The sequence below is a fragment of the Chelonoidis abingdonii genome, chromosome 9 (genome assembly GCF_003597395.2).
Source record: "Chelonoidis abingdonii isolate Lonesome George chromosome 9, CheloAbing_2.0, whole genome shotgun sequence".
Taxonomy (NCBI): Eukaryota; Metazoa; Chordata; order Testudines; family Testudinidae; genus Chelonoidis; species Chelonoidis abingdonii.
Window position 1 is genome coordinate 74225153 of NC_133777.1, and position 18812 is coordinate 74243964.

The 18812-nt window shown below is 46.1% G+C and overlaps 1 protein-coding gene across 1 annotated transcript in view; it reads right to left on the reverse strand.

Annotated features, from left to right (window-relative positions):
• The window catches only part of RGMA (repulsive guidance molecule BMP co-receptor a), a 32057-nt gene extending 15886 nt beyond the window's left edge, over positions 1–16171 (reverse strand). Inside the window, exons 1-2 of the mRNA XM_032783023.2 lie at positions 15913–16171; positions 6369–6484 (exon numbers count right to left, since the gene is read on the reverse strand). Coding sequence (XP_032638914.1) covers positions 6369–6484; positions 15913–15926 — 130 coding nt within the window. The 5' untranslated portion in view covers positions 15927–16171. The remainder of the gene's footprint in view (positions 1–6368; positions 6485–15912) is intronic.
• Between the last annotated feature and the right edge of the window lie 2641 nt (positions 16172–18812).

Consider the following 18812-nt stretch of genomic DNA (forward strand, 5'->3'; position numbering starts at 1 on the left):
TCTTGCAACAGATACTGCTAACAGCTAAATGAAGGCAGCCTGGTGTCCAGGAGGCTGCCTTCTATTCCTTGGTCCACCGCTGACTCACTATAGATAAGGCCCCGTGCCTCAGTTTCCTCACCTGTAAAATGGTGTTAGTGAAACTTAGATCTATGGGTGAGAAACAGTGGCCAAGAACACTGGTGTGTCATCACAGCAAGCAGGAAATCTTGAAAGCCAGGCTTGCTTGGCAAGGAAGGGAAGGACGGGCTGCTTTCACAACACCGACAGGTCACCCAAGATCTCGACTGCTTAATAAAGGTGGGTAAAGCACTGTTTATAGGTGAGAAAACTGAGGCCTAGAGCAGTGAAATGACTGCCCACGGTCACTCAGTGACAGAGTGGGGAATTCACAGCAAAGTTTTCCAACTCCTAGTCTCCTCCTCTAACCAGGAGACTCAGCGCCCTCCTCGATGGGACTTTGTATCCAGCTCCATCAGAAAGAAGCAGACAAATCCATTTGGGCTCTACCAAAAGCTTGGGCTCTTAGATCATTTGGCCATTGCGGGTCCTTTGCCCTTCACTTTTAAGGTGGGATTCCAGAGTCACTTACAATATCCATCTTCCCACCTCCGAGTTTGATATGCCATTGGGATGAGCCAGGTCAGAACTTTCTCCATGAGGCTCAGGCTCACCGCTGAGCCATGGTTGTTTCCACACCAACAGTGTTTTTCCCAGGCCTTGTTCTGTTCAGACTATGTTACAGACACAACCCCTCACCACAGCTGTATGACTGTAGCCAGGCCTGGTGAGCAGATCCTCTGTGCAGACAGTGCCCTGAAGGTTGCTGTGAGAAAGCGCTTTGCATGAGAGATGTGTGTTTTCTCTAGAAATAAAGTGCCCCCACCACTTTCTTCTGAAATTTCAACCCTTCAACACTGGGCTAAATGAGATACAAAAATGAGGAGACAGAGAAAAGCCCCAAGCACATAAATCTGAACGAGGCAAATTTACACAATTAAACGGCCTGCCAAGAATTGCAGCATTTCAATTAGAGGCGTTGATTTGAGTGCAGGGCGTGGAAAGTCAGCTGCCTGACTTTCACAGATGTCAGCTAGAACCTCACACAACCTAGGGGAAATTCACACAAACACACGTACAGCCCTGTGTCTCGCACTGTAGCCTCTTGCTACAGTCTGGTGAGGGTGAGGAATAAATCTTTTATGTAGATCTGTTCACAGGTACACTGTCTCTCACTTCCCCACGCTGCCATATACATCCCCATGCTCACATCACCAACCGAGCTGATACTCAGCTTGCTCTGTCCAACTCAAACTGCAATGGAAGTGATGCACGAAATCCATAAACCCTCCATACACTAATGGCCCACCTAGATCCCAGGCCCTGATATTCACTTTTTTTCTAAAAGGTGCCCAATGCTGGAGCCGCTGGGCAGAAGTTCTAAATGTCAGAAAAGAAATGAAAAAAATCAAAACCAAATGTATCCCTGCTCTCCACTCCCTGCTCCTTCATCCATCCCTGCCCCCGGCAAATGCCTGTGAAGAGAGACGGGTTTTGAGTTGTGCCGTAAAGATCAGCAAACTCAGCTGTGTAAGAGCGCTGTGGGGAGCAAATTCCAGAGCCTGGGGTCCTCCAGCAGGAACACCCTGCCACATGCACCAGCCACTGAACCCCGCGGGCATGTAGGGGATGTCACATGTCCTCACAGCGATGGTCGGGGGTGGGGGGAGAGGAGGAGGAAAGATGGGTTTCTCAGAACCTAGGCCAGGTAGCTGCAAGGCTTTGGCGACTGAAGCCAATAGCATTCAAAAGAGGCCAGGAAGCCAATATCTAACAGGAGGCTTATGCCACAGAGCCCCCTTCCTGGTGGGTTATTCCGTAGCACAGTCATGACTCAAGTGAAATGCATTATCTGTCCTACTCCCCAGATATGACCACACATTTAGGGCCCAATCTGGCACCTACGAAAATAAATGGCAAAACTACCATGGGATCAAGACTGGGCCTCGCCTCTGTAGAGACTTGCATTCTCCCTCCCCAAGTGCAGCTCCCTGGAGCCATGTGCACGACATTAGACAGAGCTGCTCAGTCTGCACTTAGGTGGCTACTTGTGCATAGGGAGCCAGCTTGTTCTTTTGTAGTAAAAACCCTATGACTTCATCGAAGGGATGGCATCTGGTTTTGCAATTGGACATAATTCAATTCTCCTTCCTCGCTACAGAAACTTCTGTGGGTGGAGCGGTGATTTTGTGAGCAAGATTGCGCTTGAGTGCAAAGAAATCTTGAGGTTACAATTGAAATCCCCGTTATTGTTATTACAGTTCACACACACACACACAAAAATAATAATGGCCCAGTTATGGGACTCCTGCTCTTAATCACAATATTTGTCAATTGTAGGTTACAAAGCCTTTTAAAAGCATTTATGAGTGAATTTAGTCCTCGTGAAAGAAAGGGACTAAGCCTGTAGAGTCAGGCCCAGCGCGGATGCAATGCAACTCAATCCTGACCTGCACCACCCCATGTATTTCAACCCCAAATCCTCTGTCAGTGCCCATCAGTTCTCACTCCCACCACTGCGCTGCCTAAACCCCTCAATCCTGACACACACACACCCTGCAAACCGATGGCTGATATGTCAGCCCTGGGTTCTCCACGCAGCTCTGCTGATGCACCTCAGTCCTGACTTGCAGCCCCTTCTGCTAGTCCAGTTCTGGGTCACTTGCCCACAGCTTTGTCAAACAACAAAGCAAAAAAGAGGAAAATCTACAGCATCCCCCTGCTCTTCTAGTCCTTGATAACCCCTCGGCTCTGCCAATGCACCTACAGGTGAACCCACAGCAATGCCCCCATTATTCAAGTCCTGGGCCTGTGCTGAGATGAGATTGACAATTATGCGCAACCGTGCTAAAGAGTGTGGTGATTTAAGTGACGTGTCCTTTAGGGATTTGGATGAGAAACCCTAAAACTTTTTGTCACTGTAGCCTGACCCAGCATTTTGGCCCAGGTCTCCAGAGGCAGCAGGTTGGTGCAGAAACCCACTAAGCCCCCGGGTAAATAAGTTTTTATGGCTGCATAGCTCTATGATCACTTTTATGTGCACGTCTGACGTGGTGCAGCTGTTCATGCCACAGAAGAAGAAAACCTCAGCTGCTGCTATTATAAACCCAAAGTTCCCCATAACATCTCCCGCTTCCTATTAACCAGGGGCTTGGAATGAAAGAGAGGCAATTCCCATGAAAAAAGCCCACACCATGTGAATTTAAAAACAAGGCACCTCCTTTTAGCCCCAGTATGATTCTCAGCTGCAATCGTGCAAAACTCCCCATTCCAAATAAGAGACCCGCTTCAGCACAGCAAGAAACCAGTGCAGCCAAAATACTTCCAGGCCAACATTTGAGTCCTATCACTCTTCTCCATTATAACGCCTCACACAAGAGCCATCCCTGTGGCCACTCTGCCCTAACTCCCCAGGACTGGGAATACTCCAAGCGCTGAACCTTAAGGGTTTAGAAGGTGTTGTTTTAACAACCTCTAAGCCCCCCTTCTCAGTTTCAGCTTAGTGCTGAGATCACATCCCTCACTGCCGCTAAGAGACAAAAGCCATTTATCAACCTATCTGATAAACCTTCAATAGGCTGGATCCTTATCTGGAATAAACCACACTGCCTGGATGGATTGGAGGCATTAATTCCCACTCCTTGGAGAAAAGGGTTTTTTACAGTTTGGGGACAGCAAATAATATCAGGGTCACCTCAACAAGGGGAGCTTCTCAGCTAGATCCAAAAGCAACAGCAGCTTCCTACAGAGTATGGTACAGGGGACAAACCCAGGAGTCCTTCTTAGGCAAAACTCATAGGGCCAGATTTAGGCCCTGAAATACAGGGCTGGATTTTAACAAGAGCTCAGCATAGGGGGTGCTGAGTGCCACATATGTTACCCTAAGGGCCACAAACAGGAGCTACCAGATACTGAGCACTTTTAGAAACAAGGCCCTAATAATGAGGGCTGCGCACTTGCAAATTGAGCCTAGATCCTTGGGAAATCTGGCCCCTAGACTCCTCCATAGGAGATTTGCTTAGGGAAGAGGGAATACAAAATGTCAGGATTAGGTCTGATTCTCCCACTTGCTGTTTTGTACCAGTGCAACTCCACAACGGGTTTACTCCTGAGCCCTGCTAGGGTGAGAGGAAAATCCAGTCCCACGGTGCAAATGAGGAACTCAGGGCAAGCCACTAGGGTCAAAGCACTGGGAGATCTGAATCTGGCCTGAGGTTTCATTAAAAGCAAAAAATCAAGAAAAAGTGCAGGGCTTGGTGGGGCACTGAGCTCTCTGTTGAGACAGACTGGGAGCAGCGCCCAGCACGGCCCCTCTAAAATGGGCTCTAACTTTTAGAAGCAGTTTTAAGACTCCATCAGGGTTATGGCACCTCTTTACTATGTGCTGCTGAGATGTGAATTAGCAGGAGGCAGAATGGAGAGAAGGGGGGAGGATACCCAGGAGCAGACACCCCTTTTTCTTCCTCCTACCTCTTGGACCCCTATTAAAATGCAGAGCGAGGGACATGCATAATAAATGAGGAGCATGGTCTAGATTTGTGCCCAAACTCCTCTTAGCAGTTCACAGCGGGTCTTGATTACCCAGTTTTGCCAGTTCCTTGAAATATATTTGGCTGTTGAGGGGAGAACTAAAAACAAAACAAAACACAAACACACAGATCTAATATCAAGTTCTTTCTTGCATGGCAAACTCAGCCCCGGCACTTTGACTCCAAGGCTGCGTAAAGAACTAAAGCAACATGTATCAGAACTGATCAAAAACTCCCCACAATGTGGATCTCTGCGTTCAGCTGTCTTGGGGCTAAAACATCCCAGTGACCAGGGAGATCTAGGTGGACATGTTGATCCTAATATTTCAACGAAGGGAGGTGATTAATTTATTTATTTATTGCATGTGTTAGAGACATCTTAGCTTAAGAGATTTAGATAGTGCCAAAGAAATGCACGGGCAATAGAAAAGGGAGAAATGGTATACAAAATAAAACAGCAGATTTAACTTTAGGGCTTTTCTTTTTCTTCTCCCCCCCATCCCTCCCCTCAAATGAAAAAAAAAAAGAGGTAAAGAAACTGGAGAGTTTTGGAAGGAACAAATCTGCCTCTGTGGAGTTGGTTTCCCCTCCCCCAACAAAAACAAGCACTCACAGCTCGAAGGAATTTGCAGGCACAGATCTGCCAAAAACATTGTGAAAAACTATGGGGGATTCATTGGAAACAGATGGCGTTTTCAGCTGTAATTCTGAAATTCTCTCCTTTTCTGACACAATACAAACAGACCGGGGTAAGGCGGAGGGTGGCCCTCAAATGTTATCAAACAGAAAGATTAGCAATAGCTGCAAGTGTATGTAGGTGTGCGCACAGGGGAAGCAGTAATGGGGGGTGCCAGGCTTTGGCAAAGGGAATCAGACCCTTGCGGGGCCATCTGACTTGCTTTTCCCCTGTGACAGGAGCAACATCTTCAAACCCAGCTAAGTGAAGTTTTCTAACTGAGCAATGGCCCAGCAGAGGAGGCAAGGCAGTGCTAAAAACCCAACCAAGGCCGGGCTGTTTCGGGAAAGGAGGGAATGTGTGATGACTGCTTCCATCCCAAAGCTGTTGGGTCGGATTCACTGGTGTGTTAACTCCAGTTTTATCCCAGTTCAACTCCCTTGACACCAATGAGATCACGCTGGTGTCCAGCTGCAGTGACTGTAACCAGCAATCTATATGCCTTTGTGTATTTAAACATCCCTTCAGATGGCCAGAGGTTGTATGAGTGCTAAGCCTGACCTCCCCCTCCAAATCACAGCTCAAGAGTCAGTCCCTTATCACTGCCTTGCTTTTTAAAAGCAGGAGGAACATTTCAGACTTGAAGCCAACTTCTGCAGTTCCCCACCAGCTGAGCGCATGCAAGCAGTCAATGGGCACCATCTGGCATTTAGTATGTATTGCCCTGGTCACTTTTTCCCTTCTTCCACTGCACACGGCAAACCTAGCCTAGCCAGCCTGAGACGGCAGCAGGGGAGATAATTCTGCCTCTTAATAACAATGCTCTGATTGCATTAGCGTCTCCCTATTTATCCACTCGGATCACCTCCCTGCTGGAGAGACACGGTCTCTGTACACCAGCGAGAGGCAGAATCAGAGGTCAAGAAAGATAAAAAAAACACGAGGGGGTTTGTGCTGAAAGCCCAGCCCCATTAGCTTTTAAACATGTGGCGAATGCTGCAGAGAGGGGGAGAGAGCCAGAGCGGCCCCCAGACAGGGGGTCGCTGCAACTGCCAACAAAGGCTTTGTACGAAAAGTCTTCAACCCAAGGGGCTGTTCCTTACCTGCAGGGAAGATGCAGAGAAAGACAGGGAGGATTTGGAAGAATCCCAGGGCTGTGGATCCTGCCCCTCTCCCCATACCCATCCATCCAGCTCGAGCTTTAACCACTATCCTCTCCCTGGAAGAAGAGTTTTAAAAAAACAGAGAGAGAGACAGAGAGAGAGGGAGGGAGGAAGAAAAATAAATCAATCGAAAGGAAGGAGAGAAACTGAAAAGAATCCCTCAGACCCCCAGCGAGCTGCGCAGGGCAGGGAGCCCTTGCTGGCAGCCTCCAGTCGCCTCTGCACTGAAATTACACAGATTTTTTTTTCTTCTTCTTCTTCTTCTTTCCTTTCCCCCTTACAAAACAGCCCAAACCATCAATCATCCCCGCTGCCTTCCAATGTCTACTGAGCTCTTCGTTTCCTCCACTCAGGAGCCAGCGTCTCCGCCTCCCGGGCCAAGCAGGCTCCTGTTACAGCCAAGCAGCGCCCTGAAGCAGGCGGGGTGGGAGAAAGAAAGAGGCGGAGGAATTAATTCATTCCATGCACTAGTCTAGAGTAATGGGGGGCGGGGGGGAGAGAGAGAGAGAGAGGCCGGTTACACTAAAGAACTAACCACAGAAACCCCTAACCCCCAGAACACCCCTCTGGAAAGAGAAACACACCCACATACTGGCTAGGCTGGACAGGCTCTGCCTGGCTGGGGATCAGGCTTCCTTCTGCACTTTCAGTGGGACTGATTAAAAGGGACAGTGGTGGGTCCTGGCTTTCGCTCCCAGCCATTTCACAGTTTGGTTTGCGAGTCACCAAAAAAATACTGTCTTTTTTGTAGCCGCCAGCAAGTGCCTGGGATCTGAAAATCCAGCAGGATTTCCTCTGCTGCCTACCTAGTGAGGCAACCACACTGATCACTGACACAGCACTTAGGTTTTCAAAAGACTGCACAAAGGGTAACTGATGTAGCCCCCAGAGGGAAGGGGAAGGATCATTACCTCCCTTGTAGTAAGGGGGAAACTGAGGCATGGAGCCCCAGCTCCTCAAAGGGATTTAGGCTCCTAAATCCCATTGAGGATCTAGGCCTGAGAGCTTACATAACTTAGCCAAGATCACCCACTGAATCTATGGCAGAGAAAGAGGACACGTGAGTTTCTGGCTCCCAGCCCTGTGCTCAGTCCACTAAAGGATACTGTCACCCCTTGTCACTGGCAATGAACATTCTGCCGTCAGAAACCAGCTGACAGTTTCCTGTGGGCGTACGTGTTTCACAACAGAATCCAGCTCACTCTTCCACAGCTGCATTAACAGGAGTGAAGTAAGCCCATATGACTCAGAAACACACATGGAGCACATTTCATAGCTTCATGTCATTAGTCTGATAGATGTTAGCAATGGAAACGCTCTATTAAGTCACTTAGTCGAGCTCCCAACCGATGAAAGATAGGTCCCTATCATACATTTACCGGTGTTTTCTCAAGACCAATGTTAAATAGCCAACCAAATACTCTTCCAGAACTTCCATAGGATAACTATACTGCAGCCTAACAGATCTCACTGTCAAGAAGTTGTTGCTGATATTCAGCTTGTCCCTATCTATCTGGGAGAGTTTTACCCATTATACTGATATAGGGTACGTCCAGACGACTCGCCAGATCGGTGGGCAGTGATCGATTTATCAGGGATCGATATATCGTGTCTCATCTAGACATGATATATTGATCCCTGAATGCGCTCCCATCAACTTTGAAACTCCACCAGAGTGAGCGGCGGTAGCAGAGTCGAAGGGGGGAGATACGTCGACTTCAGCTATTCTATTCCCATAGCTGAAGTTGTGTATCTTACATCGATACACCCCTCCATCCCCAATGTAGACCAGGCCTTAGTCATACAGGTCTAGTTCTACCAGCATAACCCCCCATGTGGACACTCTTATTCCAATAAGAGTGATTTTCTTCAGTTCAGTTTTTGTGTCTTGGGAAGGGGCGGCTAAACCAAAGAATAGCAAAGAATCCTGTGGCACCTTTTAGACTAACAGACGTCTTGGAACATGATCTTTCGTGGGTGAATACCCACTTCGTCGGATGCATCCACGAAAGCTCGTGCTCCAATATGTCTGTTAGTCTACAAGGTGCCACAGGACTCTTTGCTGCTTTTACAGATCCAGACTAACACAGCTACCCCTCTGATATTAAACCAAAGAATGCCACTCGTAAGAATATCTCTGTAGGACAGTGTTTCTCAAGCTGCTGGAAGTGGCGGCCAGTACGTCCCTCAGTCCGCGGCACTTCCAGCAGCTCCCATTGGCAAGGAGCAGCGAACTGCAGCCAGTGGGAGCTGCGATCAGCTAGACCTGCGGCTGCAGCAGATAAACAAACTGGCCCAGCCCACCCAGGGCTTTCTCTACACAAATGGTGACCCCAGTTTGAGAAACACTGCTGTAGGCGAATCATACCATATAACTAGATTCATTTAAATTCACTCCTTTGCTTATAGCAAAAACACTTTCCTTGAAGCAGGTTCAAACTACAATGAACTAACGCCACTGTAATTCTAAATCAGACCATCTGCACAGGGGTTTGATGCACTTTAACGTCACAATTTTAGTTAATTCATCTTAACTTTCCATGCCACTGTAGTGCCAATGGGAAGGGTTTTTCCATCAATGCAGGTAATCCACCTCTCCGAAGAACAGTGGCTATGTGGATGGAAGAATTCTTCCCTCGACCTAGCTGCGTTTACAGTTGGTTACCTCGACCTAAGTACAGCTCGGAGATGGCAAAATTTTTCGCTGTCCAGAGTGATGTAGCTAGTTTGACCAGGTGTAGACCAGGCCTCAGCTTTAACAAAAAATCCTGCCTGGGGTGAAATGGAGAGGCTGCAATAAGATCACATATTTTGAGAAGCAAATTCGTCAGATATCTCCATTTGGCTATTGTGTGAGGTTGTGAGGTTTTGGGTTTCCAATACTCCAAACAGCTGCATAGGCTGAAACCATATGTGTAGTTGGGGGCGGGAAGGGGTACTGCCCCTCCCCAAACTGCAAGCCTGGGGCAGGCATGGAATTTGCCTCCCCATGTTCAGCCATTGGTCTGACTGGAGCTACCCCCCAAAATATAGATATCAAACTACACCTCTGGCTGAAACACTAGATTTTTATCCAGGCTGTACTAGGAATAAAGATGAAGGTGATTCTGTGTGGAATCAAAAGAGCACAGTTGCAAGCGAGGGGCCTTGTCCGGTTCACAAAAGGGCTGCAGTCAGCTGTGAGTATGAACCAGCACCATTTCCCGCCGTTCTGATCCTGGATGCGTACTAAAGTCAATGGGAGGTTTGTGTGCAGAAGGGCTTCAGGATCAGCCTGAGCAGGGAAAGAGATTAGAAACGGACCCGCATGAAGCTTAGGCCTTCAGGTCAGTGAAAACTGTGCTACCACAAAACAAATATCTGGTTGTACTCACTCCAATTTGCAACCTTCTCGTTTCCCACCCCGCCTCCCCGGACACATTTAGGCTCAGCTGCATCAGGTTTGCACGTTTGACTGCTGTTTGTGCACAACCGAAGGCAGCCGCTTTCATTGGTGAAAACTACACATTGGTCTAAACAGGCCCAAAATATGGATGTTTCTGAAATTCCACTCTGGATCCAGTTCCACATTTTGCAAATGACCTCTACCTTTGTAATGAGTTGAACCAAAGACCTGGATCTCTAGCATTCCCAAATGGTTTGAAAATTTGGAATCCAAATTTTGCTTAAGGGAGACAGTCTGGGTGTCTACCTTTGAAATGAATTGGGAGGGGATACTGACTGCATTCTCCTTTATTTCTGTTCTTCCTAAAGCCTAAATGCTGTTGCCAACAAGATTGCACCTTTCACTCTAAAGGATCCCTAAGCTTTTTACAAACAACATACAGGGAACACTTCATCCACCTCAGAAATGCAGCCACTGTGAGGTAGAGCACAATAATGCTGGACAACAGCTCTGTACAGGGAGAAAAGAGGCATCCTCGATCCAGCGGGCTGCTGGGAGCTTGTAGGGTTGTAGAATATTGTGATCCAAACTGGAATTAGAACAGGATGCTAGGGCTAACACACCCTGGCTCCTGAATAAAAGCATCCGTAGGATTTAAATCAGTGCTAGCAGGTAGCGTCTCTGGTTTATGTATCTCATGAAAGACAGGATGACCCATGGCAAAGCACACACCCTGTGTGTAGCCACAGTGGAGTGAGATCTGGACTAAGAGTTGCCTGACCCTCTAAGGGCCAAATGTATCCCTGATGTAACTCCATTGATTTCCATAGGCTCACAACCTGGATGAATTCAGTGCTAATTCTTTGGTTATTAAAAAGGGATCAGCTAATCCGACAGTCCTACAATATGAAGGACAGGGGCCAAATCTACCCTTGAAGCCAATGGACCTTATTCTGCTGCCACTGCATCCAATGGAAATAGAACTGGGCCTTTGAAGACTTTCTGCTGCCTGTAGCTAGTGGTTAGAGTAGGGGAACTTTTCCTGGCTCTCACAAAAGCTGACTGACTGTGGCCTCTATCCATCAATCTATCTAACCACTATAACTTTATTTACCATTCAGTTTGGTATCTAGGCACCTTAAGACAGGACTTTCACTGCTCTATGCCTCAGTTACCTCCTCGCAGGGGCTAGGAAACGTAATCAATTGATGTTTGCCAAGTGCTTTGGGAGCCTGGGATCAAAGTTTTCAGAGCACAATTCTGCTCCCATTTAAACCAATGGCAAAACTCTGATTAACTTCAATGAGTGAAGAATTGGGCCCCAAAACAGCAAGTATGATATAATCTTTTGTAACAGTACATGGTATCATTTCAGTTCATAAACCATCATTTAATATCTAGGGCTGTAAAAACCTGTAGTTTATAAGCCTGGTATCAGATACTCATGTATTATGTACATTACACATACATGGACATTTATACAGCTACTAATGAGAGATTTTCAGACCTTACTTATCAATTTCCCAGTGTTTCCATGTGATTAGAATGAACCCCAAATGTGTAGGTAGCAAATGAAGGTGAATGAAGATGAGAGAGATGATGTGTGTATGGACATGTCTCTAAACACACTGAGTGCTGGAGTATTTGGACTAGTGAATGGTTTTGGTGCCAAACGTGCATACCATGAATGATGGGCAATAGTAAAAAATAACCAAGTTATTCATCAATTTCAAAAGTGATTAGGACTAAGGCCAACCTAAAATCTAGAAGATTCCCATATGAGAAGATCCCATGTTCCGACCAGCCCCAAAGGTCAGTGACTATCCGCAATGCAAAAAACTAGAGGGGACAGCACATGGCTCTGAAACGGACATATTTCTCCCATACCCATTGTGCAGGATCTCCCCTTTGGCACAGGGTGACCACAGAGAGTAGTTCACTGCCCACCCCTTGCTGATTGGCCTTGCTTGTTACCCCACCTTCCCTGCCTATTTGTTGGGCTGACTTGTTGCGTCTCATTTTAAATTTAAGCTCTTTGGGGCAAGGGCTGCTTTTTACTATATGTTCATATAGAGCCTAACCCAACGGGGCACTGTTTTGGGGGGGCCTCTTGGTGCTACTGCCATATACATAATTCTAAAAACAGCCATTGAGGCATGAGGGTTCCCGGGATTACATGTGTTCAGGTTGGCCGGTGTGTTTCACTCCTGCTCTGCAGAGAAGCAGCAGCTTTTCCTGACCTTTCGCACCACAGGAATTTGACTATGAAAGGTGCTTCTACATCATGTAGGGTGCCCCAGATAGCCAGTGTGGAAAATAAAGGGAGTCTAGTTGTGTATATAGGACAAAGCTCCTAATATCGGGAGGTCCTAACAACATGTATTGGGATTTAGTTTGAACAACACAATCCTGATCAATTCCAAAAGCCGATGGAAAAGGAGAGGGAAGGGGGCATTGACTCTTTGGAGAGAAAAAGGACCAATGAAGCTCTGGGAAAGATTGACAAGTGATTTTAAAATGAACATGCAAATCAAGCCAATGCTTATGCTTTGGAGGATTCCCTTCTTTTTTAAAAAAGCCAGCAACTCTGTATCTTTCTTGCCGTAAGGATCCAAACCTTTAGAGCTTGCAAGATGGTGATTAGATGGAAAACACTGCAGTATTTTTTAAACAAGAACCGCCTGTACCCTACATTTAATTACCGGTACACGGCAGTCTCTCTCAAAGTGTGGATGTGTGCAGTAACTCCCATTTCATTAACATTTAGACCCTGAGATGTTAGGTAGCAGCTTTATATCACTATGTGTTGCTCTTGTAGCTGCTGGGTAAGTGTCTTGAAATGCTGCTCTGCTAACGTGTTTTCCTGCCCTGAAAAATCTGTATATAGCAACTAATAGGGAAGGTATTCTGTTGCAGGCTTCATTAGTGCATTGGGCATGGTAGTTACAGCATCTTAATGGGGTAGGTCAGAGGAGATGGTATCTGAAAGAGGCTTTGAAGAGAAGCGTGAAGGCTGACTGTTGCTTGGCAAAGAGCAAAGAGGATTCTCCGTTGCAACAGCTGAGTTTTTGGTGGTTGGGCAATCTAAATATACATCTGCTTATATGAATCCTGGACTCAGTAGACTGATTCTTTAAAGGGACACTGTTAGGTGTTAAGTTTTGGATTATTAAGATTTTGTAATGCCACCACCAATAAATAAGATACTTTGCTCTTATACAGCACCTTCCATCCAAGAATCTCACAGCCCTCTACAAATCACTTAAGCTTTTCAAAACCTCATGAGGAGGGTTTTGGGACCGATACATGAAGTAATCACCCAAAACAACTAGTGCAAATATAATGGCTTGTCAATTCGTAATGCAGTAATGATCAAGCTAGGCAGGGAGGAGGAATGTATGAGAAATCCTTCATTCCTACCTGCAAAAGAAAGCAAAATGAGCTGGATATTTTCAATAGAATAAAGCTTGTCACGTCTACTTGTTTGCAGTGTAGTGGTAGCGGTGTGGGTCCCAGGATATTAGAGAGACAAGGTGGGTGAGGTCATATCTTTTATAGACCAACTTCTGTTGGTGAAAGAGATGAGCTTTTGACGTTGCACAGAGCTCTTCTTCAGGTTCTGAGTAAGCTCGTGTAACCTCAATAGCTTGTCTCTTTCACCAACAAAAGCTGGTCCAATCAAAGATGTTACCTCACCACCACCACCCTGCATGTGACAGGTGACATTCAACTCCTTCCTCCCCCTAATTTCTTTGCAACGTATTGTGGGGCTAGGCTTGAATCGCACACATCACATAATACAGCCTCTCCTTGTTCTGAAATGTTTGGAAGAGCGGCTGGAATTCTTCTTCTGTATATTTAGTTCTCTGCAGGGAGCTCCGCCTTCATCCCCATCTCCTACCAGAGTAAATCCCAAACAACATTCCTATTGGATCTATTTCACATCTGAGTGAAGTTCTAATCAACAATTGGACAAATAGGTAGTCATGTCTGTGAGGAAGTTTCATGGCTCTTGGTGAAACGTGTGTGGCTCAGTTGAAAATCTGGGTAACTTCTAACTGCCAAAAAATAAACAGAACGGATCTTCAACCCCGTTTTGATTTTCTGTCAGAACAGAGAGAAATCAATTTAGTATAACTGGACAATAATTCTGCCTCTTCTTTCCCTGATTCTTCTAAAATCTACTTTTGTCTCTAGAAATTGCAAGAGTTCCTACAAATATATTTGTCTAATCCGCCTCTCCCCATCCAAACAGGATGTCTAAGGACCTCTTCTAGATCTCATCATTAAAAGGTAACAGGCCTTTCTGTGGAACAGCTGGGAAAGAGATACCAATTTTCTAAAGGCTAGATCACCAGTATACTGTGGCTGGAGAAAGTAGGAGCTTAGGAGGGGCACAGAGCAAGGAGGAGCCTGCAGGAGATGCTCTTTAAGGTGCCTTCTGACTTTATGTGGAAACACTGTACCATCCCACTTGGGTTGTCTAGTGTGGATTCCTGAAGATGATGCCTAGAAATGTGATCCACCACACCATGCCAATTCTGCTTTCAGTTATGAAACGCTAAGGACAGTCTAGCAGATGTTGTCACTATGCATTTTTAAAAACCTTTAAAAACTACCTGAATATCTCCCAGTAAAATAAATTGTTACAAAAAATGAGGCTACTAAAAGTCCCAATGACCCTATCCCTCTGGATTTTCCAAACCCGTCATACTCCCTACAGAGGATGCAATTGGATGAAGGCTGTATTTTTTGAGAATTTTGTATTTTGGGAATAAGCACATGTGCGCTCTCCAGGGAATAGAGCTCAAGGCTCGTTTATTCCCGCTAGGTGGCGCTGTTTCCCGAAACAGTTTGCACAAATATCCGATTTATAAAAATAAATGCAACTCAACGCTGCCTTAAACCACATGACATAACATCAGCTTGGAAAAGCCCATTAAAATCTCAATGGGGAAATTGATTCTACCTCTGAGCAATTGCAATACAATTACTCCAACAGGCAGCAATCAAGAATCACATCAAAACAAAACCAAACGTTCATCTCCTGCCCAAGAACTACCACCAGAACAAAAACCCGCCTGTCTTGCAAACACAACATGCTTTCCTTGAATACATATAACAACAGGCAAGTCCCTGAATGAAAACAACACTTAAAGAGGATGTTTTGCAACCTCATTGGTGGTTTTAAAATGTCCTAACTCAAGGCTATATTCTGCCATCCTGACATTGATTAATGCGTTATTACCCACTGAAATCAGTGGGACTTTTTGTTGAGTAAGGTATTACTCATCACCAGTAAAGGTAGCAAAATCTAGCCCTCTGAGATGAATGTAATGTTTGCTTTAGCCTACCTATATAGCTATCCATCTCTCTCTCTCTCGGTACTTCTTTGGCTCTCATTCCCATGATATCTGAGTGCCCGGATAGCGGTCAAACGCACTAGCTTGGTCTTGAAAACATTCTGTATTTTTAAATCATAGTAGATAGGAAAACGTATCTACATATTGATCCTTCTGTGTTTTGCAATAAGGATGCGAGCTAAGTACCCGGAGCAAAACACCCATTACAAAAAAATGGTTCACTTTTTAATCAGTTTGTTTTGCCATTAAGTTCACTTTTTCATTTAGATCGGACTAATTTGGCACAAGGATGCGTGTCTGGTGTCTGGTAACCAGAAAAGAAAAACAAAAACAAAAAAACAACGACTAGTCTCTCTCTCTCTCTCTCCATACGCAGAGCATGCAATGAAGAGAAAGAATCAAAGCCCAGAATGAGCATTGACAATGTGAGTGAGAAACTCCACAGAGGGTCAGAACCGAACGCCACAGATTCTCAACAGGTCCCAAGGCAGAAAGAAGCACCTGGTTAAGAAGCAAATCAAAAAGCAATTAGGGAGGGGAAGGCAGGGGGGGACATCATGCCGGAAACAGTGCAGGTAGCAACCCCAAAGCAGGTTAAGAAGGAGGCAAGCAAAGGTGCACAGGGATTCCTTGGGGGGTAGGGGGGTGGTGCCCGTCTGTTGCAGGGAACAGACCCCAGGGGTTGGTGCCTTCCCCCCCAATCCTTCCCCTCAACCTCACCGGCTCTGGTGCTTACCTTATCGGCTGCATGAGCCCCTCCAGCCCGCTGGGGGGGAGGGTGTTAGTGGTAGGGAGGGGCAGATGGACGCTGGCAGGACCGGGAGGGGGGAGATCGTGGGATTGTCCGCAAAAGGGCAACCCCCCCTCCCTTCCCAAAGAGTCCCCCTGTAGGGTTAAGAGCTCTCCCCTCTCTTCAGCAGCAGGGCAGGGAGAGCAGCATCTTCCTCTCCAGCTGCATGTCTGCGAGAGACTGGCTGAGCCAGTGCAGGGTGTGAAAGGAAAGTGATTTCCCAAGCAGATCACTCAGCCTGGGAGATAAAACGAAGCAGATAGGCAGGCACCCCCCTCCCCCCCACCCCTTTTGCAAAGGCTCCGTGTGCTGGTGTGAGAAGGTTAGTTAGCATGCAAAAGGAGGGATGGAAAACAGAGGCAGCTCAGTGCAAGGCGAGGAGGGGCAGAGAGCTGGTTTGTGGGTGTGCGCCCCAGTAATCCACAGTCACAGGGATGGGGATGGGGGGTGGTGGGCAGCAGAAGAAAGAAAGTAATTAATGGTGGACAGGAAATAAGGGTGCAGGCAAACAAATGGGAGAAACACAGGATCCTGCCCACCCAGGACCCATTCCTGTAGGGTTTAGATCTGGCAGCTTTCCATTTCTGCCCTGAAATACTTAGGATTGTCCACCTGCAGCTCAGAGGAGGAGCAAAAATGTGACATGGTCCCAGGAAAAAAGAGAGTTGGAAATGGTTTTTTCCCGGGGGGACTTATAATCACAGATATACCTACTGTATGTGTGTATGTTGTGTGCGGTGAGTACGTGCACACACACATGCACAACACACAGTTGTCATCTCTCTCTGTGGTGTTTTCTTAACACATGGAGTGGGAGGGAGTAGAGAAAGGGTTGTCCAGAGGATAGTTCTTCTAATGTATGCATGCATTGCAGATAATGTATTGGGTAAAGCAAATAAACCCCAGCATGCTTGGGCAAGTTGATTTTCTATTTTCACATTTTCCTAGGTGGGAAAAGAGAAGCAAACAGTACAGATGAAGGCGTGCAGCCGGGAGAGAAAAGAGAAACCAGTGCATTGTTCCAGATGGTAGAGTCATACAAATTACATAGCGAAGTAGATCTTTTATCTCCCATAGACAGGGGGGAAATAAATAAGACAGGAGAGAATCCATTCAAGGCTGTTAGTAAAACAGAGATTTAATATTCTCTGAGCTGCTGCTATCAGTCCCACCACTCAGGTATGGGATACATGTGTGTTAAATTAAACTGCACATATCGTACACATCACATAACTCATTAGGCGACCAAAGCTGTCGCCTATAGAGTCAGTAAGAGTTTTGCCATTGATTTCAATGGGAGCAGTGTGATGAAGAAATCACATACAAACCCAAATATTTAGGAACCAGGTCTGGACCTGACCTGGATCCCTCATTTTACCTTGGGACATGTAGTAACCAAGGTTGAGAGCCTGACCAACTGGATTCAGAACTAAAGAGAGGCCCCGGCATGGAATAAGCCTGCGCTGAGCTATTTCCCTATATATTATTTTTACTGCCTTTACTTTTTTTAATAGACAGTGAATGAACGCAAAGCTCCGAAAGCCTATGTGCCAGATAGACAATTAATTACTGCAGTCCCAGAGCTGTGAACATGCTAAATGTGCAGTTGCCTTTGCAAGTGTGCAGATAGTAGCAGCTCTTGGCAAAGTGTATTTCAATGTGGAAGGCAACAAATGCGAATGGCAGCTATCAACTGCTTGATTAAGTCTGCAAAAAAAGAAATACATCCGAGTTTCACAATATGAGTAGGGATGTATGAGGTGCAAATTAGAAACGGGCCATGATTTAAGAATAACAAATATAAACATTCCCTGCTGCAAAGCTTCAGTAGAGCAAAGAGGTCTTTTTTTAAGCATGAATCTCCCAAATATACAGGCAAAACTTCAGTAGAGCAAAGAGATCTTTTTTTAAGCATGAATCTCCCAGGTATACACTACTGAACACGGACTAGTTTAATCTTGGGTCTGGTGTGAACGAGCTAGGGACAGTTTGATGCCTGGCATAAAACCAGTAGCATCTCTCTAATAATAACTCATAGTATCCCGAGGCCCCGCCATCAGGGACCCTCATTGCGCTAAATACTGTACAGACACAGGGAAAAGCAGAGCCTGCCCTGAAGACATTACAGGCTAATTTATGACAAGACACAACAAGTGAGCATAACAAGGAAAAGAGGTGCGGAGTGGAAATGAGAACATGCATTTCCATAGGCCAGCTGTGTGCACAGCAGGGTGGATTCCAGTCAGATAATTAAAAACCATTGTAAAGGTACATATAAATACAAAACTACGGTCCTGACTGACCCCCTGCCTAGCTGCTAACCTTAGGCATCATCAGAGGAGTTGGCACCCATGGGAGTTGCTGTGTGCGGCGCACTATTGAAAATCTGGGCTTCATTGAGATACCTGAATGAGAGCTGCGATTTTTCCAAAATCTGACCCTAATCCTGGGCACAGAGATCTTGGAAATCAGGCCCTCAACTTCTGTTGGAAAATCTGGTCCCAGGTGCTTCATGCAAAATACTGGATTGAAATTGCAGGAGGTTGGAGCCTTCTCTCTGCAGAACAATCTCTTCTCTTCTGCACTGCACTTCCATCAGTCATGATCATCATCAGTGACTGGTAACTTAGCTATACAAGAAAGTAGTTTGTGGACAATATGAGGTAGCCACTTATTAGAATTCTCTTGTCCTTTCAAGTGGGCATTTTGCTCTTTGGTAAAGAAAAACAGTCCATCCTTCTGAACATGGACACGATGGTGGGGCAACACAAGTTGAAAAGGAGATGACAGTTATTCCAGACAAAGCAGAGAATTGAGGGACAAAAGGAGAGGAAAACTTTGCTCTC